Source organism: Odocoileus virginianus, chromosome 17 (genome assembly GCF_023699985.2).
Source record: "Odocoileus virginianus isolate 20LAN1187 ecotype Illinois chromosome 17, Ovbor_1.2, whole genome shotgun sequence".
NCBI classification, from domain to species: Eukaryota; Metazoa; Chordata; class Mammalia; order Artiodactyla; family Cervidae; genus Odocoileus; species Odocoileus virginianus.
Genome location: NC_069690.1, coordinates 41,634,006 through 41,658,159, shown reverse-complemented (window position 1 = coordinate 41,658,159; position 24,154 = coordinate 41,634,006). Strand labels below are relative to the sequence as shown.

At 58.8% G+C, this 24,154-nt stretch overlaps 2 protein-coding genes across 5 annotated transcripts in view; one reads left to right on the top strand and one right to left on the bottom strand.

Annotated features, from left to right (window-relative positions):
• CYB561 (cytochrome b561) overlaps window positions 1-1,099 on the bottom strand; it is a 33,063-nt gene extending 31,964 nt beyond the window's left edge. The window contains exon 1 of one of the 2 annotated variants that reach the window (XM_070479541.1): window positions 1,014-1,099. The gene's annotated coding sequence lies outside the window, so the exon portion shown is untranslated. The remainder of the gene's footprint in view (window positions 1-1,013) is intronic. The other variant, XM_070479544.1, reaches the window with a different exon arrangement.
• Window positions 1,000-22,661, top strand: LOC110140476 (angiotensin-converting enzyme). 3 transcript variants are annotated; one of them, XM_070479537.1, is made up of 25 exons: window positions 1,000-1,263; window positions 1,899-2,066; window positions 2,686-2,779; window positions 3,211-3,354; window positions 3,748-3,939; window positions 4,485-4,582; window positions 4,948-5,120; window positions 5,493-5,716; window positions 6,081-6,225; window positions 6,508-6,606; window positions 6,856-6,978; window positions 7,534-7,745; window positions 8,392-8,528; window positions 9,323-9,481; window positions 9,769-9,856; window positions 11,652-11,795; window positions 11,942-12,133; window positions 15,017-15,114; window positions 15,302-15,474; window positions 17,597-17,820; window positions 18,115-18,259; window positions 19,621-19,719; window positions 21,484-21,606; window positions 21,871-22,058; window positions 22,226-22,661. In XM_070479537.1, the coding sequence occupies exons 1-25, from the start codon at window positions 1,015-1,017 to the stop codon at window positions 22,453-22,455; spliced, it is 3,921 nt and encodes a 1,306-aa protein (XP_070335638.1). In that variant the 5' UTR covers window positions 1,000-1,014; the 3' UTR covers window positions 22,456-22,661. The 3 variants fall into 3 exon arrangements, with proteins under 3 accessions (XP_070335638.1, XP_070335639.1, XP_020754572.1); XM_070479538.1 differs by lacking the exons at window positions 1,000-1,263; window positions 1,899-2,066; window positions 2,686-2,779; ... (1 more) ...; window positions 3,748-3,939; window positions 4,948-5,120 and having other exon boundaries at window positions 4,487-4,582; XM_020898913.2 differs by lacking the exons at window positions 1,000-1,263; window positions 1,899-2,066; window positions 2,686-2,779; ... (7 more) ...; window positions 6,856-6,978; window positions 7,534-7,745 and adding an exon at window positions 8,018-8,299.
• The last annotated feature ends 1,493 nt before the right edge of the window (window positions 22,662-24,154 follow it).

Sequence of the window (24,154 nt, the reverse complement as noted above, 5' to 3'; positions counted from 1 at the left end):
CAACCACCTCAAGAGGATGCCACTGTACTTCCCCCGTGCCTGTCACACAGGGACACTGGATGAGGCAGGGAAAGACTGATGGGGAGTGGAGACCTGGGGTGACTGGGAGCAAGCCATTCAACCTGGGCCTTAGCATCTTCCTCTGTCATCTCTGTTGTCATCTTTGTAGCGCTCCAAGTTGGCAGGTCTGTGTGATTGTTCCTGCCTGAGCGAATGACAGCATGTGTGAAGGAAGCAGGTGTGCCTGTGGTTCTATGCCTCCCCTCCCAGAACAGCCCCCTCCCTATTCTTTCCCCCATCTACCCCCCCACCCCCACCAGTCCCCAGGTGAACCGGGGTCCCTGAGCCTCCGCCCAGATGCCTGCAGAAGCTTAGGCTTTCCCCCACCCTTGCGGGCCACACCCTCTGCCCCCAAGGCCTCGTGAAGAAGCGGGACCGGGTCACGGTCATTAAACCTGTCTCGCGGCACTAGCGACAGCTCCCCCACCTTGTCACTCCGAGCCCAGAGAGCCCCGGGCGGTAAGGCTGGAAGACTGAGCGTCAGAGGCCGCTGGGCTCCGGGTCCCTGCACCGAGGCTGATGGAAGGGGAGGGCACGCCGGCAGGCTGGGGTATTCCAGCAAACTGCTGGGTCTCTCAGCTTCATAGGTGTGGGGTGTCTGTGTGTGTGTGTGGGTGTGTTGGAGGAGGAGGGGTTCTCCTTTCTAGCCTCCCCTGCGAGAGCCTGACCTAAGGCCCGTCCGCTACTCCCTCCCACCCCCACCCCGGCTGCATCTCGCCGGGGACCGCCTCGGCCACTCCTCGGTCCGGTGCCCCTGCCCGGGGCGGGCCAGGAAGCCTCGGTCCCCGCCCCACTCCGTTAGGCCCGCGCGGCGGCCGGGGGACTTTGGAGCAGAGGAGGAAGCGCGGCAGGGCGGGGAGGTGGGGGTGTGTCGGAAGGCGCGGCGGCGACCGGGTTTTATAACCCGCAGGGCGGGCGCTGCGCGGGAGAAGGGGCTGCGCTGCGCACCGCACCATGGGGGCCGCGTCGGGTCGCCGGTGGCCGCCGCTGCTGCTGCGGTTGCTGCTGCTGCTGCCGCCGCCGCCGCCCGTGGTCCTGGCGCTGGACCCCGCGTTGCAGCCGGGGAACTTTACCGCCGACGAGGCCGGGGCGCAGATCTTCGCAGCCAGCTTCAACTCGAGCGCCGAGCAGGTGCTGTTCCAGAGCACGGCCGCCAGCTGGGCGCACGACACCAACATCACCGAGGAGAACGCGCGGCGCCAGGTGGGCGCGCGGGCCCGGGGCGGGGGCGGGGCCCGGGCGGCCAATCACAGCCCGGCGGCCGGGCGCTGGGGGGCGGAGAGTCCCCGCCCCGCGCGCGCGCCCCCGGCCCGGGAGCCGCGGGGTCCGGGCGGGGCCCGCCTGCCTCCTCTCCAGCTACCCCCTCTCCCAATCTCAGAGCGGTCCCAGCATACAGGCAGTCGGTTCCCCGGCCCGGTGCTGGGCCCATGGTCCTGCCCAATAAGGAACCGAATGGATGAGGCCGGCCACTCTGACCCCGAGTCCTCCCAGGCGGCGGCGCCGGGCTGGATCCGCGGCGGTCTTCGCTGAGGGTGCCCGCTGTGCTCTGGGTGCTCCCCCGCTCTCTGGCCGCACCACCTTCCCCTCGCTCCCTGTGCCTCTCACCGCTCATCGCTGTCTGATCACCCTCTCCTCTCCCTGCCTCTCTTATGGCGCGTTTCTGCTCCACCGCCTCCCTGAGGCAGGACCGCCCCGCCCCAGTTCTTCACCCCCAGGGCCCAGTTGAAGGGAGCAGTGCTCCCACCAGCCCCGGCCTCCAGAAGCCCTTGACCTTCCTCCCCTGCCCCAGCGCCATGGCCTCCCCTGTTTACCCTCTCGTGCCCTCCCGGTGCCCACAGGAGGAAGCAGCCTTGCTCAGCCAGGAGTTTTCAGAGGCCTGGGGCCAGAAGGCCAAGGATCTGTTCGACCCGATCTGGCAGAACTTTACCGACCCCACACTGCTGCGCATCATCGGGGCCGTGCGCACCCTGGGCCCGGCCAACCTGGACCTAGAGAAGCGGCAGAAGGTGGGCCTGAGGGGTGGAGGCAGAATTCGCCCGGTACCCTCGCAGTGCCCACGGTGATGGTGAGAGGTGGGGCTGTCCGGCCAGGAGGGACCACAGGACCTCTACTGGCCCTGACTGCAGGGGAAGCCCCTGTGAGCAGGGAGGATTCCTGAAGTATTGATTTCCCTGGAGAGGAGGTGAGAGAAGTTACTTTATATTAAAGCAAGTGTCATGGAGTAGAAAGCAAAATTCAAGTAAACAGTTAAAGATGAAACAGGTTTTCAAAGTTTCTCCATAGGTGGTTTGGTTTAAGCGTTTCCTCCGAAAGGTGGAGAGGGTATCAAGGCCAGGGAATGAGAGGGATTTCGTCTCAGTCAGGTGGTGGCCGAGCTCAGAACTGAACCCTGCTCCCTAGTTCTCAGGACGCCAGTTTCCCATCTCCACAGGCGCGCTCCAGTGGTAGCGAAACCCGTCCATTCACGTTCAGATATGCCCCGAGTGCCACAAGGCAGCCTTGTCCAAGCCACATCCCCCTCTAGGGGCATCTCCCCTGTTTCTCCCAGAAAAAGAGAGGAGGGGGCCGCCAGATTACCTCCGAGGGCTGTTCATCACTAACATTTTCTCAACTCTAACTCCCCAGTACAACGCTCTGCTAAGCAACATGAGCAGGATTTACTCCACCGCCAAGGTCTGCTTCCCCAACAAGACTGCCCCCTGCTGGTCCCTGGACCCAGGTAACAGGCCTGAGTCTCCTGTCTCTGTCTTCCGGGGCTTCCTGCCCTTCCCCGCCACCCCGCGGCCCCCAGGAGGATGGCACGTTTCTGCAGAGAGGGGGTAAACCCAAAGGCCTGAACCTCTGATTAGAACCAGAGTGCCTCATGCCCCCACACCCTGCTCCTCCAGGCCGACCGACTTCTGGAATCTCCAGCCTCCAGCCCCGACCCCACCCTCACCCTCACGTGCTTTTCCTCTCCCATCACAACTGGCCTTCATTGTCGCCACCTGGTTTTCTCTTAATGGGCCCTCTCATCCCCCCAAGAGCCCTCCACAGGCTTAGACTCCCCCCTCCCCCACCCCCCGCCATGGCTTTCCTTACAAACCTCCTCCTATATTGCTGACTTCGAGGCAGCAGTCTCTGAACTGACCCTGCCCGCCTGTGTCTCAGAGCTCACCAACATCCTGGCTTCCTCACGAAGCTACGCCCTGCTGCTGTATGCCTGGGAGGGCTGGCACAATGCCGCGGGCATCCCACTGAAGCCCCTATACCAGGACTTCACTGCCCTCAGCAACGAGGCCTACAAGCAGGATGGTGAGCACACCCACCCGGCCTTTGTGTGGGTACTACCCTCCCGTCTTCTGTCTCCACTGGGCCCCGAAACACACAGGGTGGCCGTTACGATGCCTCCCTACACTGGTGCAAGGCCACACAGATGGTGGGTGGCCACACTGGGCTTTAGCCCCGTCAGCCCCACGCTGCCCCTCCTGGCACTCCTCCCAGCTGTAGGGCTCATATGTGTCAGGATCTGCTTAGCTGGAGTTGGAGCAACCGTAGTTAGAAAATTGAGAGCAGTAACCCCCAAGCTTTCCCTTGCAGTGAGCAGGCGGATACACTGGCCCTGAGCTGGGAGAATGGCCAGGTGATAGCTGGGGGGGAGGTGCCAGAGCCTGGGGCCTGAACTGCACCCCCAATGCCACCCGCCAGGCTTCTCGGACACAGGGGCCTACTGGCGCTCCTGGTATGACTCTCCCACCTTCACGGAGGATCTGGAGCGCCTCTACCAGCAGCTGGAGCCCCTCTACCTGAACCTCCATGCCTACGTCCGGCGCGCGCTGCACCGCCAATATGGGGACAGATACATCAACCTCAGGGGACCCATCCCGGCTCATCTGCTGGGTAAGGGCCTGGCCTCACCTCCACACATGGCCAGGGTCAGCCTCATCACGTTTCACCTTTCAGAGTATTGCATTGCTCATTCGCCCGCACGTGAACCCATACAGTCGGTGATCCTTCTCATAATCACTCCTGTTCAGATGGGGGCTTAGGGTGCACGAGGGACGTGGCACAGGGCAGAGCGCCAGTGAATTGCAGAGGCAGGAGCCACCCTGAAGGCTCTAGCTCCAGTGGAGGAGGAGAAAGAGCCCCACTTTATGCCCCAGAAAGCCGGCCCCGTGGACCCGTGTCAAGGTTGGGGGAGGGCAGGGACCTGGCCCTGTCAGAAAGGACCCCAGCCGCATCACCTGGGCACCTTGGCCTCTGCCAGCCCCAGGGAACGCCGAGCACTCGGGAGTGTGGGTGGGACTGCTGTGTGAGCCAGTCAGGCGGGCCGTGGCCCCACAGTGCCCCGGGTCCAGACACCAGGGGTGCTGCTCAGTAACGCCCAGGGAAGCAGGCACTGGCTGGGCTGGGCGCCAAGCTGTCGGCTCCCCTCCTCTGTCTAGGGAACATGTGGGCCCAGAGCTGGGAGAACGTCTACGACATGGTGGTGCCCTTCCCTGACAAGCCCAATCTTGATGTCACCAGCACCATGGTGCAGAAGGTAAGCTTGGAGTCAGGTCCGGGCGGGGGCCACGAGAGGGAGGCAGACATGAGGAGCGGAGGAGGCGCAGCCTGGAGTGTGTGTCCCCGCCGTGCGCTGGGGCCTGTGTGCGCGCTGAGGTGCCAGTTCTTCCCTCAGGACCCTGCCAGGAGGGGCGGGGGGCAGTGAGCAGCAGGCCACTTTTGTTTATCCAGTAGCCAGTAGGGGCCCGGCCTCTGGGAAGGGAGGCTGCGGAGCAGAGGCGCTGTTTGTGAGCAGGGAACTGACCTGAGTGGGGGATCCCAGACGTGCCCCCGGGGCAGCCGGGGTGGGCTCCAGCAGCTGGCCCCTGACCCGAGTGTGCCCCCCCACCCCTCCACCCCCAGGGCTGGAACGCCACACACATGTTCCGGGTGGCAGAGGAGTTCTTCACCTCCCTGGGGCTCTTGCCCATGCCACCCGAATTCTGGGCAGAATCCATGCTGGAGAAGCCAAGCGACGGGCGGGAGGTGGTGTGCCACGCGTCCGCCTGGGACTTCTACAACAGAAAGGACTTCAGGTCTCGATGCTGGAGGCGGCTTGCAAGGCTCTCCCAAAGGCCGGGCAGCCGGGCCACAGGGAAGCCAGCTCCCAGGCCCACCTCTACCACAGCTCCGAGACCGGCCGGGAGTCTGGGTCTCTTCCAGGGCTGCCAGTAGGCTGCTTTCACTAGGCAGCTCTGACAGGCAGCTAGCCTTGTACCTTGGAATGGAGGGGAAAGGCTGGGCGAGGGCTGGGGCAGGGTGAAGGTCTGCCTGTTCGCACCAGTTCCTTGGAAGCCCGGGACAGTGCCCGCCTGGCTTCTTTCCCTCTGGCACCAGCCTCCCCGTGTGTTCTCTGGTCCCTGTCCTGCCCATCCTTCGCCCTCACGCACACCCTCTCCCTGCCCCAGGATCAAGCAGTGCACGCGGGTCACTATGGACCAGCTGTCCACAGTGCACCATGAGATGGGCCACGTGCAGTACTACCTACAGTACAAGGACCAGCACGTCTCCCTGCGCCGAGGCGCCAACCCTGGCTTCCATGAGGCCATCGGGGATGTGCTGGCCCTCTCCGTCTCTACTCCTGCACACCTGCACAAGATCGGCCTGCTGGACCAGGTCGCCAACGACACAGGTATGTGGGGGTGGAGAGGACCCAGCCCAGCCCACCCAGACCCCACTGGGTCCCCCAGCAGGACCCCACTAGTCGCTGCTCCCATCTTCCCTTCTTGTTTCTGCCTCCCTGCCCCACGTCAAGCAGGTCTGGGGATCCACCCAGGCCTCAAGCTCCCGCGTGCTTGGGACTCCCAAGCTTGGGACTCCCCTGAGTCCTAGCTCCATGGCCCAAGCAATCTCTTCCAAGCAGGACTCCGTGGTCCCAAAGGCTGGCACTCCTTTCTCTGCATCTGCCCACCCTGCCGGCCTCTCCCCCAGGGCCCCCTGTCCCAACTGGATTCCCCCTCTCCCTCTGACCTCTCTCTTATCTCATCTCCCAACAGAGAGCGACATCAACTACTTGTTAAAGATGGCACTGGAAAAAATTGCCTTCCTGCCCTTTGGCTACTTGGTGGACCAGTGGCGTTGGGGGGTCTTTAGTGGGCGAACCCCCGCTTCCCTCTACAACTATGACTGGTGGTATCTTCGGTGAGCAAAGAGGGATGGAGAGGGGCCTCATCCCAGGGTCCCTCACCACCTTCCCGGATACCCTGCCCCTGCCTCCCTCCTCTACAGGAACACCTCCCCCCCTCCTCCTCAGGGCATTCTTTCCTGCCTAAAACTCCTTCGAACAGGTGGTCATCCCCAGTTCTCCAGGATGGGGAGGGATGGCCAGTGGGAATGCCTGCTTGGCAGCCTTTTCTGCAAAGGGAAAATCAGCCTGTGTACAACCCTCGGGTCCTAAGACAACTTAACCACATCCTCTTCCAGAACCAAGTATCAGGGGATCTGTCCTCCGGTTGTCCGAAACGAAACCCACTTTGATGCTGGAGCCAAGTTTCACGTCCCAAATGTGACCCCATATATCAGGTATTGCCCCCAGATCTGGCACACCTTACTTTCTTCCCCCTGCACTAGGCCCCCACATCCCAGGCTTGTCCTGATACTCCCCTGGACACCCCACAACCTGGAATTCGAGTGGGCCTCTCTTCTAAGCTAAGCTTGGTTCTCAGTTCTCCCCCAAGGCAGCCCGTGATCCAGCCTCTGCCCTGTGGAAGCTAGCTGGGCCCCAGGCAGGGGGCCTTTGCCATCCCCCTCACACCCACCCTGTGCCTGCAGGTACTTCGTGAGCTTTGTCCTGCAGTTCCAGTTCCACGAAGCGCTGTGCAAGGAAGCGGGCCACCAAGGCCCCCTGCACCAGTGTGACATCTACCAGTCCACCCAGGCGGGGGCCAAGCTCCGGTGTGTGGGGACTTTGGGGGGCGAGGGGAGAGCTCGGTGAAGGGTGTATCGGGTGGGGGCACCACCACCACGCCAGTGGAGGGAGCCCTTCTCCACTCCCCCTCCTATTCTTTGTCTCATCAACTGCTTGTTGAGTGGGCTTTCTGGCTGGCATGCATGATAAGTCACTTCAGTCTTGTCCGATTTGCAACCCCATAGCCTGTAGCCTGCCAGGCTCCTCTGCCCAAGGGATTCTCCAGGCAAAAATACCGGAGTGGGTTGCCATGCCCTCCTCCAGGGGATCTTCCCCACCCAGGGATTGAATCTACATCTCTTACATCTGCACGGGCAGACAGGTTCTTTACCACTAGCACCACCTGGGAAGCCCCTCTGGCTGGCCTGGGGCAAGACAAACGTCCCCCTTTCACAGAGCTCCTAGGCCCTGAGACTTAACACTGCCATTCTTGCCACCCAGTGGGGAGAGAAGTGGCCAGAGGTGGAGCAGGTGGCCCAGGGCAGCAGCCATGGATCCTGGCCTGAGAGCCCTGTGCCCACAGCACCCACTCTGCCTGACAGGGCGCTGCTGCAGGCAGGCTCCTCACGGCCCTGGCAGGAGGTGCTGAAGGACATGGTCGGCTCAGACAACCTGGACGCTAGGCCGCTGCTCAGCTACTTCCAGCCGGTCACACAGTGGCTCGAGGAGCAGAACCAGCAGAACGGCGAGGTCCTGGGCTGGCCGGAGTATCAGTGGCGCCCGCCGATGCCCGACAATTACCCAGAGGGCATTGGTAAAGCCTGGGGCAGGGTGCTGCGGGTTCTCAGTTCTGGGATCGGGACCCAGGCTCCCAGTTCACAGTTACCGATCAGCTTGTCCAGCCAGGCCCTGGCATCCTGCCTGGAGGGTCAGGCAGCCCCCTGAGCACTCGGCAGGGCCCTGGAGTAGAATGGGCACATCTTTCCAGCCTCCTGGGGAGGGCGTGCCCAGATCTGAGGCCCGGGGAGGGGGGGGGTGCTGGTTGGCGGGCACACTGCTCTATGAGGTCACACTGCCTGCTCCGCTCTTATTGGCCGGGGGCGGGGGCTGCAGGGCTCTGCTCTGCTGCGGCCATGGGCCATGGTTGGGCTGCTCCAGGACTGCCTCGTCTGCTCCTCTTCCTCCTGCTCTGCTGTGGGCGCCCCCTGCTGGTCCCCGGTGAGGGGACCACCGGCCAGGGGACCACCAGCCAGGTGACAGTCAACCAGGAAACAACCAGCCAGGCAACAAGCAGCAGTCAGACAACCATCCGCCACTCAACCACCCACCCCTCAACAACCAGCAGCCCGAAGAAAGCCCAGAGCCCAAGTGGGATTGGTTGGGGGGCGGGGCGGGGCGGCCCGGGCCGCGGCGGGAGGGCGAGGGGAGGCCTGTCTGTGTCCCTCTGCTCCGTCCCGCAGACCTGGTGTCCGACGAGGCCGAGGCCCGCAAGTTTGTGGAGGAATATGACCGGAGATCCCAGGTGGTGTGGAACGAGTATGCCGAGGCCAACTGGAACTACAGCACCAACATCAGCACAGACAACAGCAAGTTGCTGGTAGGGGCTCCTCCTGCCACAGGGCCCGACCTCTGAAACCCAAGGCGATGCAGGCCGCCATCTTATCCCCAGCATCACCCCAGTGGGGAGGTGCTGTCAGAATTTGTGAAAAGTGCCTGTGGCGTATTGAAAAGTGTCCGATTTCAGGTTCGGGTGGGCACACAGCCAGTGCCTAAACAGGTTGTCTTTCGTTAACAATCTGTTGTTGGTAACGGAATGATTTGTGCAGAAGTAAGTGATGCCAAAGTCAGTTTTTAAAAAGACTGAAGGCTCCTGTGTGCCACCCATAGCGAGGGCTACATCTGCCCCCCGACCTCGACCCCCTCTGCCTTTGTGTGGCCAAGCAGAGATCATAACCACGGTGAGCCACAGAGAACTAACGTTTCATGAAGACCCATGTGTACTGGCCACTGTTCCTTGGCACTCGACATCTGTTGCCTCGTGTATTCCTCAACAGTCTTGCAAAGCCAGTGACCTTATTCCCATTTTACAGCTGGGACCCTGAGGCTCAGAGGCCACAGAGAGAATGCCAAGCTGCCTCTGTCCCAACAGCATTCAGGATACGGGGTGGGCTTTCCTTCTCTGCCACTGCCACGCGATGTCTTGCTGGCTGAGGGCACACAGGACGTCACAGACAGTCCGGGCTGCGGAAGGTCTTTATGGGCAAAGGCAGCAACTTGATAAAGCCGCCCCCCGACACCCAGCCTCTTCGACTCCCGCGCGGTAGCTCCTCCTAGGATTCCTTTCCAGAGCTGCTCCTGGGCCTCATGATACGGCTCCCCCTGTGCCTGCAGATGGAGAAGAACTTACAGATGGCAAACCACACCGTCAAGTACGGCACCTGGGCCAGGAAGTTCGACGTGACCAACTTGCAGAATGCCACCATGAAGCGGATAATAAAGAAGATTCAGGATCTAGAGCGGGCGGCACTGCCCGTCAAGGAGCTGGAAGAGGTGGAAACTTGGAGGGCAGGGTGGGGAGAGGGGGTGGGGGACCCCAGGCCAGGAGAGGGTCCCAGCTCGAGGGGCCACATGTGGCCTTCATGCTGCTTCCCCTGCCTCAAGTTGTCAAGTCCTGACTTCCGCCACTTCTGTGCACACCCCCAGACTCGCTGAGAAAGGAGGGCTTTGGGAGCCCCCTCCCCAGCCCATAGCCCAGCAACCCCCCACTCCCACCTCCGCCCCGCACGAGGAACAGGAGGCCGGGTCTGTAGCTCGCTGCCCCTCTGCTCCCCCTGCAGTACAACCAGATCCTGCTGGACATGGAGACCGCTTACAGCGTGGCCTCCGTGTGCCACAAAAACGGCACCTGCCTGCGACTCGAGCCTGGTGAGCTCAGTGGGCCGTGAGTGGGAGGCCCGGGGAGGCCGGGGTGCTGGCCGCAAAAGGGCGGTGTTCAGTTCTGAGTCAGGGGTCCAGCATACCCAGGAAACACGCTTCCTTCTTTTCCACCCATGGGGCTTCTCCACCACTGCTGAGAACCAGCCCGGCTTCATCTCTGCACTGGTCCCCCAGCCAGCCCGGGGCCCGCCCCCTGCTCCACCCTGCGCTCCGCCCTTCAGAGCAGGTGTATCTCAAATGTTTCTCTCAGGGGCTTGGACTCCCCTCTAGGCACCTACTCCCCTCGCACTCCTCCCTGGCCCCCACCCCACCCAGAAAGTGAAGCCTCAGCCTGCAGAAGCCGTTCCCACCTCACTCCCTCCAAGGCCGGCAGGAATGGACCAGCTCTGGCTAGTCCTCTTCCTCTCACAGGAGAGGAAGAGGCCGGTCCTTCTTTACCTTCCCCCTTCTAAAGGAGCTCAGTCCCAGCACACCAGTACCTGCACACAGAGACACCCCTGGCCCCCTCTGACCGATCGCCCCCCATTCTCAGGGTCAGGGAGCCAGAGACATAAACATTTTTCCTGAGGAATCTCCACCCAGAAACAGTCTCTTCCTGGCCTCTGCCCAACTCCCACTTTAGAACAATCACAAATAGAAAGGGAAATGGAAAATAAACAGGAGAGAGAAGCAGTTTTCCTAGGACATGGTTTGGCCTGGGGGTTGTGTATGTGGGTAGGCACGCAAGTGGGGGTGGATATACACGTGCGTGTGTTTGTTTATGGACAAGTGTTAGAGGGAATGTGGCCTCCACCCCCATCACTCAGCCCCTTGATCTGGGGCTGGGCTGTCGGATCGCTGCTGGTAGTAACAATAAGAGCATCCCCCAACAGAACACTCACATCAGCAGAGGACAGATGAAAACTTCTCAAAATGTGTTTTCTCCCAAACAAAATTACCTTGAATGTACTTCCTCTGTGTAAAGTGGACAGCGCGTAGCACATCTCAGCACAGAGTGCAGGTCAGCAAGGGGTGGATCCCTGCAGGCCTCCGTCTCAGGCCAGGTCAGGCAGGAAGCGGGGCCCCCTTCACACCTGACCCACATGCTCATGGCCTCCTCATCTCAGCTCTGCGAAGGCCACGTCAGCCCCATGTAACCCATAACCCAGGAGGCCACTCATCCAGGCATGGCCTTGACAGGACACGGATCCCAGGTGGTGCTCAAGTAGCTGTCTGTACTTGGCCCGCACAGCGGTTATTCAGGCGGTTCAGTTACAATGTGTGCGGGGCACCCTGGGCCTGCGGGGACGCAGAGATGAAGGAGGACCAGTCCCTGCTCAGGGTCGTCCTGCCCCCAGGCCGGCATTATCCCCATCTCACAGATGGAGAGAGGTCAGGAGGAAACCGACCAAGAACCCCCATCTTTTGACCTGCAGGCTATTTCTCCCAGGGAGGGGTTGGCAGGGGACAAATGGGGAGCAGCAGCTCCGGGGCCTGGGCCCTGGGTTTGTGCCGCAGCTTGGCCACTTCCTGGCTAGGAGACGCAGCCATGTCACCAACGGCTTGTGTGGAAAGAGGGTCAAGGGCACCCCTCACGGGGCTGTGGCAGCCCTGTAGTTGCCTGAGGTCACGTCCGTGCAGCACCAAGCTTCGGCCTAGCACCTGTAAGCCGCACTGAAAGGGCACCAGCCTGTCTCCAGTTTCCCCGACCTGTGCTGCCCCTTCCTGTCTTCTCCCAGCTCTGGAGGAGGTGGGAGGTGAGCCAGGAGCTAGGGGCTCAAGCCATCCCACCCCTCCTGCCCAGATCTAACCAAGCTGATGGCCACATCCCGGAATTATCAGGACCTGGCCTGGGCGTGGAAGAGCTGGCGTGACAATGTGGGGCGGTCCATCCTTCCCTTCTTCCCCAAATACGTGGAGCTCACCAACAAGGCCGCCAGGCTCAATGGTGAGTGCTCCCTGCAGGGTCAGCAGGGCCCTCAGAGGGGTCCTCTGAGACCTGAGAGGTGAGGGGGGCAGTCTCTGAAGGAGGGAGTGCTCAGGGACGGTCAGGTGTTCAGAGAGCCTGGCCTCACCCCACCCCCACCCCCGCAGGCTACCAGGATGGCGGGGACTCCTGGAGGTCCATGTACGAGATGCCCTTCCTAGAGGAGGAGCTGGAGCAGCTGTTCCAGGAGCTGCAGCCGCTCTACCTGAACCTGCACGCCTACGTGCGCCGGGCCCTGCACCGCCACTACGGGCCCGAGGTCATCAACCTGGAGGGCCCCATCCCAGCCCACCTGCTCGGTGAGCGCCAGCGAGGCGGGCCGCAGTCCGAGGGCAGGGGGCGGACTGGGGAGGGTCTGCAGGGGACACTGGAGCTCGGGGCAGGGGAATGTTGCTAGGGCAGGAGTGGGGTGCGGGTTGGGGGCAGGAAGAAGAGCCCCTACTTGCGCTTGGTGCCACGTTTGCTATGGATCCACATGGCCCCGGTCACCAGGGATGGGGCAGTGCGCAGAGTTCACAGGCCTGTCCTGGGGAGACCGCCTCCCAGGTCACAGCACCAGGCAGCATGAGGGTGAGGAGGGAGCTGGGAGTGGGAGCTGAGAAGGCCTCCCCAGGAGGGGGCTGTGAACAAAGCCTTGAAGGGCGAGAGGTTCTGACCACTGGAGAAAGTGGTCATGTCAGGAGAGAGAAGGGTAGACACAACGTTCAGGCAAAGGAGCTGGGAGGGTGTTGCTGTCGTCCACTCCGGTGTGTCAGACTCTTTGAGACCCCATGGACTACAGCACGCCAGGCTTCCCTGCCCTTTACTATCTCCCAGAGTTTGCTCGAACTCATGTCCATTGAGTTGATGATCCAACCATCCCATCCTCTGTCTTCTCCTTCTCTACGCTCCTGCAATCCTTCCCAGCATCAGGGTCTTTTTCAGTGAGTTGGCTCTTCTCATCAGGTGGCCAAAGTATTGGAGCTTCAGCTTCAGCATCAGTCCTTCCAATGAATATTCAGGGTTGATTTCTTTTAGGATTGACTGGTTTGATCTCCTTGCAATCCAAGGGACTCTCAAGACTCTTCTCCAGCACCACAATTTGAAAGCATCCCTTCTTCGGCTCTCAGCCTACTTTTTATGGTCCAGCTCTCACATCCATACATGAATACTGGAAAAACCATAGCTTTGACTGTATGAACCTTTGTCAGCAAAGTGATATCTCTGCTTTTTAATATGGTTTGTCCTTTTTAAAACTAGGTTTGTCATAGTTTTTCTTCCAAGGAGCAAGTGGCTTTTAATTTCATGGCTGCAGTCACTGTCTACAGTGATTTTGGAGCCCAAGTAAATGAAGTCTGTCACTGTTTCCATTGTTTATCTATTTGTCATGAAGTGATGGGACCAGATGCCATGATCTTAGTTTTTTGGATGTTGAGTTTTAAGCCTGCTTTTTTACTCTCCTCTTCCACCATCATCAAGAGGCTCTTTAGTTCCTTTTCATTTTCTGCCATAAGGGTGGTATCATCTGCATATCTGATATTATTGACATTTCTCCCAGCAGTCTTGATTCCAGCTTGTGCTTCATCCAGCCCAGCATTTTGCATGATGTACTCTGCATAGAAGTTAAATAATCAGGGTGATAATATGCAGCCTTGATATACTCCTTTCTCAGTTTGGAACCAATTTGTTTTTTCATGTCCAATTCTAACTATTGTTTCTTGACCTGCATACAGGTTTCTCAGGAGGCAGGTAAGGTGGTCTGGTATTCCCATCTCTTTAAGAATTTTCCGGTTTGTTGTGATCCACATAGTCAAAGACTTTAGAGTAGTCAGTGAAGCAGAAGTAGATGCTCTTCTGGAATTCTCCTGCTTTTTCTATGATCCAATGGACATTGGCAGTTTGATCTCTGGTTCCTCTGCCTTTTCTAAATCCAGCTTGTACATCTGGAAGTTCTCGGTTCATGTGCTGTTGAAGTTTAGTTTGAAGGATTTTGAGTATTACCTTGCTAGCATGTGAAATGTCCCCTCACTGGGGACCCTCATTCTCCAGGGGTTGTAAACTCAGATGCCCTGAGTGCATGAAGTGGGCAGTTGGAGACAGCAAGGGGTGGCAGGGACTGGGCAAGTAGAAGCCACTGGGTTCCTGTGTCTGTTGGACCATCGGGCCCTGTTCCTGGGGGGCTCCTCACTGTGAACAGGGAGACTAGATGGGGCCACACACTGTTTACAGATCATTAGGGTGACCCCCTTCCAGCTTTGGGTCTAGTTCTTTGCAGCTCAAGAGACCAGCCACCCTTGGTCCCTCTGTGGTGAGACCAGAGAATGCCGGCTCATTGGCTGAGAAACACAGACCCCAGGAAGGAAAGCAGGTGCCTGTTGGCCTGGGAGCTGGGCTCAGAGCAGAGCTTGCGCCCCCATCCCATTCTGGCTTCTCACTCACTCTGACCCTCACTGACTTGCACCCATAGGCTCCACTTGACGTCAGCTCAAACTTAGTCTCCTTTGGCCATGAAGGTGTTAGTTGCTCAGTTGTGCCTGACTCTTGCAACCTCATGGACAGTAGCCCACCAGGCTGCTCTGTCCATGGGATTTCCCAGGCAAGAATACTGGAGTGGGTTGCCATTCCTTTTTCCAGGGGATCTTCCCAACCCAGGGATGGAACCCGGGTCTCCAGCATTGCAGACAGATTCTTTACCATCTGAGCCACTTGGGAAAGCTTCTTTACTCTCATCTTGCCCTAAATGCCGAGGCATCAACCTCTCCTAAAGGAGGGCAGTTGGGTGATCCTTTTTTTTTTTTTTTTTTTTTTTTAATTTTGGTTTTGTGCTGGGTCTTTGCTGTGACACAGGCTTCTCTAGTTGGGGCTCACAGGCCCTAGAACATTCAGGCTCATTAGTTGTGTGCAGGCTTAGTTGCCCCATGGTATGTGGGATCTTAGTTCCTTGACCAGGGATCGAACCTACATCCCCTGCATTGGAAAGCAGATTCTCAACCACTGGACCACCAAGGAAGTCTCAGGAGGGTGGTTCTTGCCAGCCGACTGCGTAAACTGACCTCAGATGATGTGGACAGGACACAGCAGTGGCTGGTCAGGTTATGATCAGCAGGACTGGGATCTGGTCCCTCACACTGTGCAACGGTGCCAAGCCTAAAACACGACACTGTCTCCCCTCTCTCTGCATCTCATCCTCTACCTGCCTCCAGGGAACATGTGGGCACAGAGCTGGTCCAACATCTATGACTTGGTGGCACCCTTCCCTTCAGCCCCCAAGATGGATGCCACGGAGGCCATGATAAAGCAGGTCCGCACTGGCCCCCTCCTTGCACCCCTGCTCCTTCAGGGCGGCCCCAGGGCGTGGGGCGGGGAGCCCTGCCCCAGGGGGAGAGGGCCCCCTGCTTCCAGCTTGGCCCTCCCCCAGGGCCCTCCCCCAGTGGCACACAGTCCATCTCCACCGTCCCCAGCTTCAGCAGAGCTCCGTCTGTTTGCAGGGCTGGACACCCCTAAGGATGTTTAAGGAAGCAGACAATTTCTTCACCTCCCTCGGGCTGCTGCCCATGCCCCCCGAGTTCTGGAACAAGTCGATGCTGGAGAAGCCGACCGATGGGCGGGAAGTGGTGTGCCACGCCTCCGCCTGGGACTTCTTCAACGGCAAGGACTTCAGGTGCGTCCGGGGTGCAGGTCCTGAGCCCAGAGGCCAAGGAGACGAGTCCAAGTCCGAGGTGGGGGCGGAGGGTTTGGAGAGGTGGACCTGGCCTCAGCGTGGCCACCAGCTTGTGGCAGGGGAACCCCATCCACCACACAAGGGTCTCCTTGAGTGCTGACCAGCTGCATCAGCTCAGAGTTCCAGCTCACAGTCCTGGGGATGAGCCTTGTGTGAACTGCCAGCCAGCCTCCCTCTCGGGCAGGCCCTGTGCACAGCGGACCCTCTCCCTCCTGCCTGTGCCTTGAAACAGGGAGACACACGGGGGCGTGGGGGCTTCACATCACACAGATCTACTCACCTCTGACAGGGCTCAGGAGCTGTCTTCATTGGTGGACAGTATTTCAGTTACTGCTGTGTATCACACCAGCCCAAAACCCAGGGCTGTAAAACCACCATTTGACTATGCTCATGATTTTTTAATTATTATTTTGAATGTATTTATGGCCAGGCTGGGTCTTTGTGGCTGTGCGAGGGCGTTCTCTCGTTGAGGCAGGCAGGGGCTCCTCTCCAGCTGCAGCACGTCGGCCTCTCACTGTAGTGGCTTCCCTTGTTGCGGCTCACGGGCTCGAGAGTGTGGACTCAGTAGTTGTGGCTCATCGGTTTAGTTGCCCCGTGGCATGTGAAACCTTCCCAGACCAGGGGTCAAACCTGTGTCCCCTGCATTGGCAGGCTGGTTCTTAACCACTGGAGCACCAGGGAAGTCTGCTCGTGATCTTATGGGCCAGGGATTCAGGCACTGCACAGTGGAATGGCTCGTCCTGCCTTGCAGTGGTGGAGACCTCTGCTGGGGCAGCTCTGATGACTGCAGACGGCTGGCATGACTCAGCGGGGTTTCGGTCTGGGGCTGTGCTCCTGGCTGTCGGCCGCCTTCCTCGGTTTTTCTCTGTGTGGCACGTGCGGGTGCAGGGACGCTCACATGGGCTCCTGCATTCACATGCTGGGTGCCCGGGCTGGCGTGGCTGAAGCAGCTAGGGTCTGGTCGGACGTCTCTCTCTAGGAGAGCTTGGACAGCCTCATGGGGTGGCAGCCTTAGGTGGTCAGATTTCTTACTTGGTGGCCAGCATCCACAGAGCAAAGGCAAAAGCAGCCAGATCTCTTAAAGACTAAGTTAGTCAAGAACTGAGATAGGTCATTCCTGCCACATTTGATGGGCTAAAGCAAGTCAGAAGGTTCAACCAGTCACAACCCAGGTTCAAAAGAAGATAAAGAAGTTTCCACCTCTTGGGAGAAGTGGCAGAGATGGTGAAGTATCTCTGATGAGAAGAGTGGACTCAGAGGTCCTGGAACAAAGCGGGCAGGTTCACTGGCTCACCTGGCCTTGGGCTCTTCTTTCAGAGGCATGGAGACCAGAGCTTCAGGGCTGGGCGCAGACAGAATCTCAGGGGTGAGGGCTCCTTGGGGAACCTCGCTTGTATAGGGAGTCCTAACAGAAGGTGGGCAGACCCCAACTGCATTGTCACTGGGGCAGCTCTTTCCCCTAGCCATAGGACGACAGAAAAGGGTCCACTGAGCTGAAAAGCTCTGGTTAGATCCAAGGGTGAATTTCCTCGGCTCACAAAAGACGGATGGGGAAGTGAAGCCCCTGCTCAGACAGCTCGGCAGATGTCCCGTCATTCCTGGCCCTGAGAAATCCTGGGGTGATCTGCCTGCTGGCATTGGGCACGTGGAATGCAGAAGAGCCCGGACACTGTTGTTTCCTTCAGGAAACCTGAGACTAGGGAGAGACAGAACGTGAGAAGAGGGATCACAGGACCCATGTCCTAGAAAGTCACTGACCGTGACTGAGGGTCCCCATGCCTCCAGAGCACATACCTCACACAGCAGAAAGCCACACACACAGCAGTGCAGGCTCGAGGTGTTTGGGGAGCTGGAGGCAGGGGGATGGCCTGGAGGACTGTGCTTTTCCCAGATTGGGAAATAGGCATTTCCCAGATTGCCTCCATTGCTCCTTTTGGTTTTCCTCCCCATGATGCTGTATTCCTTGCATGTGGCAGTCCTGGGGGTCTGCTCTGCCAACAGGGTTGGCAGGTGCCTTTGCCCCAGGGCTCCTTACTGTCTCTCTCCCACCCCCGTGTTCCAGGATCAAGCAGTGCACCTCGGTGAACATGGAGGACCTGGTGGTGGCCCACCACGAAATGGGCCACATTCAGTACTTCATGCAGTACAAGGACTTGCCCGTGACCTTCCGGGAGGGAGCCAACCCTGGCTTTCACGAGGCCATTGGGGACGTGCTGGCCCTCTCTGTGTCTACCCCCACGCACCTGCACAAGATCAACCTGCTGAGCAGCGGGGACGGCGGCTACGGTGAGCGAGGAACGGGGGGATCCAGGCGGCCAGAGGGGCCGAGAAGGGGCAGCGAGCTTGGGAGGCAGAGAGGAGGCTCCATGGGCCACAGGCAGCACCAGGACAGAACATGGGGAGCCAGCAGGGAGAGCAGGAGGGAAAACCCATCCCAAGAGGCGGGTCACAGGACCCAGGGAAAAGCAGGTCACCCTGCCCACTCCACCCACTCCACCCACCGCACACCCACTCAGCCCACTGCTAGGACATGGCGGGAGGCAGGCCTGGATCTGATGTCGGACTATCTTCTCTTGGCAGAGGAGGACATCAACTTTCTGATGAAGATGGCACTTGACAAGATCGCCTTCATCCCCTTCAGCTTCCTCGTCGACCAGTGGCGCTGGAGGGTGTTCGACGGAAGTGTCACCAAGGAGAACTACAACCAGGAGTGGTGGAGCCTCAGGTTCTAAAGCCCTGCTGTGGGGTGTGGGCCGGGGTCTCCACGGGGTATGTGCCGGCACCTGTGTCTGTATGTCTGTGTGGTAGGTAAGTGTGTGTCTGTGTGTGTCCCTGCATCTGTGTGTACCTGGTCTGTCTGCCTGTATGGTGTCTAGTGGTGTGTGTGTGTGTGTGTGTGTGTGTGTATGCCCTCTGTATGTACCTGGTGTGTCTGTGTGGTATGTAAGTGTGTGTCTGTGTGTGTCCCTGCATCTGTGTGTACCTGATCTGTGTGTATGGTATCTAGGTGTGTGTGTGTGTGTGCCTGCGTCTGTGTATACCTGGTGTGTCTGCCTGTATGGTGTCTAGTGGTGTGTGTGTGTGTGTGTGTGCGCCTCTGTATGTACCTGGTGTGTCTGTGTGGTATGTAAGTGTGTGTCTGTGTGTGTCCCTGCATCTGTGTGTACCTGATCTGTGTGTATGGTATCTAGGTGTGTGTGTGTGTGTGCCTGCGTCTGTGTATACCTGGAGTGTCTGCCTGTATGGTGTCTAGTGGTGTGTGTGTGTGTGTGTGTGTGTGTGTGCGCCTCTGTATATACCTGGTGTGTCTGTGTGGTATGTAAGTGTGTGTCTGTGTGTGTCCTTGCATCTGTGTGTACCTGGTCTGTGTGTATGGTATCTAGGTGTGTGTGTGTGTGCCTGCGTCTGTGTTTACCTGGTGTGTCTGCCTGTATAATGTCTAGTGGTGTGTGTGTGTGTGTGTGTGTGTGTGCGCGCCTCTGTATGTACCTGGTGTGTCTGTGTGGTATGTAAGTGTGTGTCTGTGTGTGTCCTTGCATCTGTGTGTACCTGGTCTGTGTGTATGATATCTAGGTGTGTGTGTGTGTGCCTGCGTCTGTGTTTACCTGGTGTGTCTGCCTGTATAATGTCTAGTGGTGTGTGTGTGTGTGTGTGTGTGTGTGCGCCTGCCTGTGTGCACCTGGGGTGTCTGTATGTATGGTATATAATGGTGTGTGTGTGAGCAATGGGGTACCTGGGGGCAGTGACTCACAAAGGCACAGCTACATCTTGCAGGAGTTGTCAACACAGGCCCAGGGCAGGCACCATATTGTCTTGATTCTCCCCAAACAGTGAAAGTGTTAGTCACTCAATCATGTCTGACTCTCTGTGACCCAATGGACTGTAGCCCGCTAGGCTCCCCTGTCCATGGTATTTTCCAGGCAAAAATACTGGAGTGGGTTGACATTCCCTTCTCAAGGATATCTTCCCAACCCAGGGGTCAAACCCAGGCCTCCTGCATTTTTGATGGATTCTTGACCATTTGAGCCACCAGGAAGTGCTGATTGTCCCCAAACGCTCCCTCTAATGTGTCTTCCTCCTCCACAGGCTGAAGTACCAGGGGGTCTGTCCCCCACTGGCCAGATCTCAAGATGACTTTGACCCAGGGGCCAAGTTCCACATTCCTGCAAGTGTGCCTTATGTCAGGTAACAGGAATGGGAGGAGGGCGTCAGGAGGGGCAATGCCTCCGCGTGGTGTTCAGACACCTTTGCTACCCCTTCCAAGAGCTACCTGCTCCAGGAGCTACCATCAGGGCGACCTGGTGACCCGTGCATTTCGCACTGTGTCTGGGCCACTCACCTGTAACCAAGACTGACATTGTTTCACTCTTACCATGAGAGCCCCCACCCTCCAGGTTGAAAACAGAAACTTCACTATAACCGACTAATGGTTACAAGACCTTGGTTAGTTAACATGAACCATGACCCACGGCCAGACCATGCCCTGAGCACTGTTTGCTCATTTTTACAGCATTCTGTTCCCTTATATGTATTGAACATATTTCCTGTGACATAATTTGAGTTGCACTGGGGATACCTTCTACCCACTAGAGCTAGGATTAGAGGCCCAGCTAAATGGAAGACCGTATTGTTAGGGGTATAGGGTCACAGCCTTGGGATTAGACAGTACAGGTTCAAATCTCATCTCCATGACTGTTCCCTTGAGTAAATCCCTCCGTCGCTGCAAGCAACAGCTTCCCCACCTGTGGAATCCTGTTGCAAGAGTTCACGTCTTAGCATACAGTCTTAATTCAGAACACGCTTGGGAACTGGTGGCCATAACCTACCATCATTAAATCACTGTCTTAAATGGAATGCAGAAACACAGCAGTGCCATTAGTCATGCAGCCACCACATGCATGCGCCCTCTCCCTCTGGGTGCTGCAGGGGGGCACTGGCTGGGGGCTGGGAAGGGTGATTAGAGGAGCTGGAGCCCTCCTGCAAGGCAGGGATATCTGGGGCAGAGGGCCCCTGTGCTCCCTGGAAGGCCAGTGAAGGAGGGCTTATGCCAACCATGCCCAGCCTTCCACCCCAGCACCTGATGCAATGTCAGCACAGTCAGGACCTAATAAATAAGCATGAGGTGGGTGAACTCTGTGCCCAAGTCTAGGAAGGAAGAGAAAGTCTACTCAGAGGCTCCAGGGAGCAGTGGGGGGAGCAGGGAGCCAAGGAGAATCAAGGGCACCTCCACGCCGGCCTGACCAGCCAATGCGCCAGGGTGACCTGCAGAGAGACCCTCCGCCCACCTTCCCAAAAGGTTTCTGAGCTCCCGAGCTGGCACTCACTTTCACACAGAAGCCGGCCCATGTGACAGCTAGCTTCTGGGCTTAGCACAGATAATTCTCCAGGAGGGAGCGGGCAAAGGGATCACCCTCCAGATTCTGACCAGCAGCCTTGGCAAAGCACATACAGGAAAGGCCAGGAAAGACAGTGCACGTGACTTGTGCCCAGCCTTCCCTCCTGCACTGCTGGTTCACGATATTCAAAACCTCCCCACATTCAGAGAGGCTGCTCCTCCTTGACCAGCAGACTTCTGCAGGGAATTCCCACTGCTTTGGGATAAAGGAGGTCATTTGGGCTGGCTTCCCTACCCAGTCAGATGCATGACCCTGTAGGCAACACTTCAGAGACAGAGACATCGTTTCTGTGTCCAGAGCAGCCTGCCACATCTCTGATGGTCTCTGCCCCACCCCGCTTCGCCCATGAGCATCCTGAGCTCTCAGCGGCTCCTCCCAAGATGCTCCACGCAGAGGCAGTTCTGTGGTGGGAGGCGGGGAAGGAGGCCTGGACGACTCTGCAGGCCAGGACGGGCTCATCCTGACGTCATGGCAGGCAGCGGGAGGCAGGGTGGCTGGGGCTCGGTGGCACTGCCCCCAGCCCCCGCCCCAGGCCCCTCCTGCCCTCCTGCAGGTACTTCGTCAGCTTCATCATCCAGTTCCAGTTCCACCAGGCGCTGTGTCAGGCGGCAGGCCACCAGGGCCCCCTGCACAAGTGTGACATCTACCAGTCCAAGGAGGCCGGGAAGCTCCTGGCGTGAGTCTCTCTGGCCTTGCTCTGACCCCTGTCCTCCCCATGATGACCTGCTTCCCGGTGGAGCTCTTCCGGGAACACCTACCATGCCCTTGGCCTGGGTCACCACTTCCCCAGAGCCCCAGACCTGCCCAGGCCTCTCAGTCCGGGGGGCGGGGAGCGGAGGCTGGGAGGTGGGGTAGAGAGAGCCGATGTGAGACTGGGATGGGGGCAGGGAGCCTCCCAGCCTGTCCCTCTGACTCGGTTCCCCTCCTGGGGCTCCCCCAGGGATGCCATGAAGCTGGGCTTCAGTCAGCCGTGGCCCGAAGCCATGCGGCTGATCACGGGCCAGTCCAACATGTCTGCTGCCGCCATGATGACCTACTTCAAGCCGCTGCTGGACTGGCTCGTGACGGAGAACGGGCGGCACGGGGAGAAGCTGGGCTGGCCTCAGTACAACTGGACGCCAAACTCGGGTACCGCCACCCACCCCGCCTGGGCCCCAGGGCAGCCCCGGGGATCGCTCAGGGCTGGGGCCCTCCCACATTAAGGCAGGCTGGGGTCCGGCCTCCACGCTCAGGGCTGGGGAGCCAGCGGCGTGCCCGGCCCCGCCCAGCGCCCGCTCTCCTTCCTCCCCGCCCAGCTCGCCTGGAAGGCTCATTCGCGGGCTCTGGCCGCGTCAACTTCCTGGGCCTGAACCTGGAGGAGCAGCAGGCCCGCGTGGGCCAGTGGGTGCTGCTCTTCCTGGGCGTCGCCCTGCTGGTGGCCACGCTGGGCCTCACCCAGCGGCTCTTCAGCATCCGCCACCACAGCTTCCGCCGGCCCCACCGCGGGCCCCAGTTCGGCTCCGAGGTGGAGCTGAGACACTCCTGAGAGGAGACCCGGGAGGGGCCCTGCGCTGCTCCCACCGCTCACCCCAGCCGCCCCCTCCTCCTCCTCCTGCCCCCTCCCCTCGCCAGTCCTACGGACCGCGGGCCACCATGGCCCCTGCCGCCTGGTCCCCAGAGACCCAGAGGCCCCCTCACCTGGAACCCTCTCCCCGTCTCCCTGTGGATACAATTAAAGGTCCTGCCTTCCCATCTGCGTCTGTGTCCCTCAAGGGGAAGCCAGGGACAAGGACGGGGAAGCTCCCTCGCTTCCTGCTAATCAAGGGGGGGTCACTTCTCGGGGGTCTTCATCTCTTTACAAGAAGAGGCTAAAACGCCCCCGAGCTCTGGCCCCAGCACTGCCCAGCGCCCAGGCCAGTCCTCCGTCCAGCCCGGGCAGCTGGCCCCCATCCTGCTGTGGCAGGCAGGCCTGGCCAGGCCTGGGCACTGGCCCAGAAGGGCCCTGGGCGGCAAAGGGGGAGCAGACATTCTGGACTGCTGGAGCCCTGCCCCAGCTATTCCCATAAATGGTCCAGGCCCCCGGACGGAAGGCTCCTGGCTGGCCTCTAGTTCCCCAGGGGGGAGCGCCTTGCCGGCTGAGGGTACAGAACTGGCCCGGGCCTGCCCCAGCTCCGTGTCCACTCGCACACGTGCTCAGAGCCACCAGAGTACTGCCCGTGGAGCCCAGGGCCAGGACCCTTAGCCCCAGCTGGGCAGAAGCGGGTGCCCACGCAGCAATTGACTGCGGGGACCACCCCTGCCCATGCCCCCAGCACACGCCCTCACCCCTAGCCTTCCTCAGAGGCCAGCCTGGTATTGAGGGAGTATCATTTTGAGGGACATTTTAAAATCTTTTATCTAGATGTTTATTGTGGAAAAGCTAAAAAATACAGAAATGTATAAAGAAATCCCTTTATATCAGCACCAAGAGATAAGCTCTGTTGACATTTGGTATACATATTTCCAGCCTGTTTTTCTCAACACATATTTTAAATCTGATCACACTGTATTTACAGCTGTGTAACCTTTTTCCAGTTAACGTGAGTAGACTGTCTATTTCTTAATATTTAAATGCCAAACCTAGAACCTGGCCAAAGCCTGGCCCCCCTGGGAGGACCCTTGGTCCTGTGCCTCTTCTTGGCTTTGCAGATAAGACTTGGCCCAACCCTAGTATCTGTCCCCCTAGTATCCTTAATTCCACAGCTTCTGCACCCTCCCAGTCTCCAGCTGCTATTGTGTCAGTGTGTGTGTGTGTGTGTGTGTGTATCTGTGTGTGTTTGTGTGTCTCTGTTAGTATTTGTGTCTGCATTGGTGTCTGTGTGATCATGTGTGTACCTGTGTTTGTGATAATGTGTGTTTGTGTTTATGTGCCTGTGATTGTGTGTGTGTGTATTTGTGTGTGTGTGTGGCACATAGACGCAATCATGCAGGCCTATTCCATGGGTCAGGATGTGGAGTTGAGGTATTCCGGATTTGCAAGAGGGTGGAAGTTTATGATTACTTGAGACAGTGGAATTTATAAACATAGCCTCTAAATAGTTCCAAGCCTTCTACCACTGAAGACTTCTTTAATGACCCCCCCTCCCCAGCCTGATGTTTCAAAAGCTGTTTGGCAGAGGTCATTGTCACATGACCCCCTTCCTATCTTTATAAGCTGCAGGGGTTCCTGCTGCCTGTGGGCAGCATTCAAAGGTCTGAGCTGCAAA

Excerpts from the sequence above, each read along its gene's own strand:
- LOC110140476 (XM_070479537.1), top strand. The coding sequence starts at position 1,015 with ATGGGGGCCGCGTCGGGTCGCCGGTGGCCGCCGCTGCTGCTGCGGTTG. Across the intron at positions 1,264-1,898 it reads AGGAGAACGCGCGGCGCCAG|GAGGAAGCAGCCTTGCTCAG; the intron begins GTGGGCGCGCGG and ends CGGTGCCCACAG. Across the intron at positions 4,583-4,947 it reads CCAGCACCATGGTGCAGAAG|GGCTGGAACGCCACACACAT; the intron begins GTAAGCTTGGAG and ends CTCCACCCCCAG.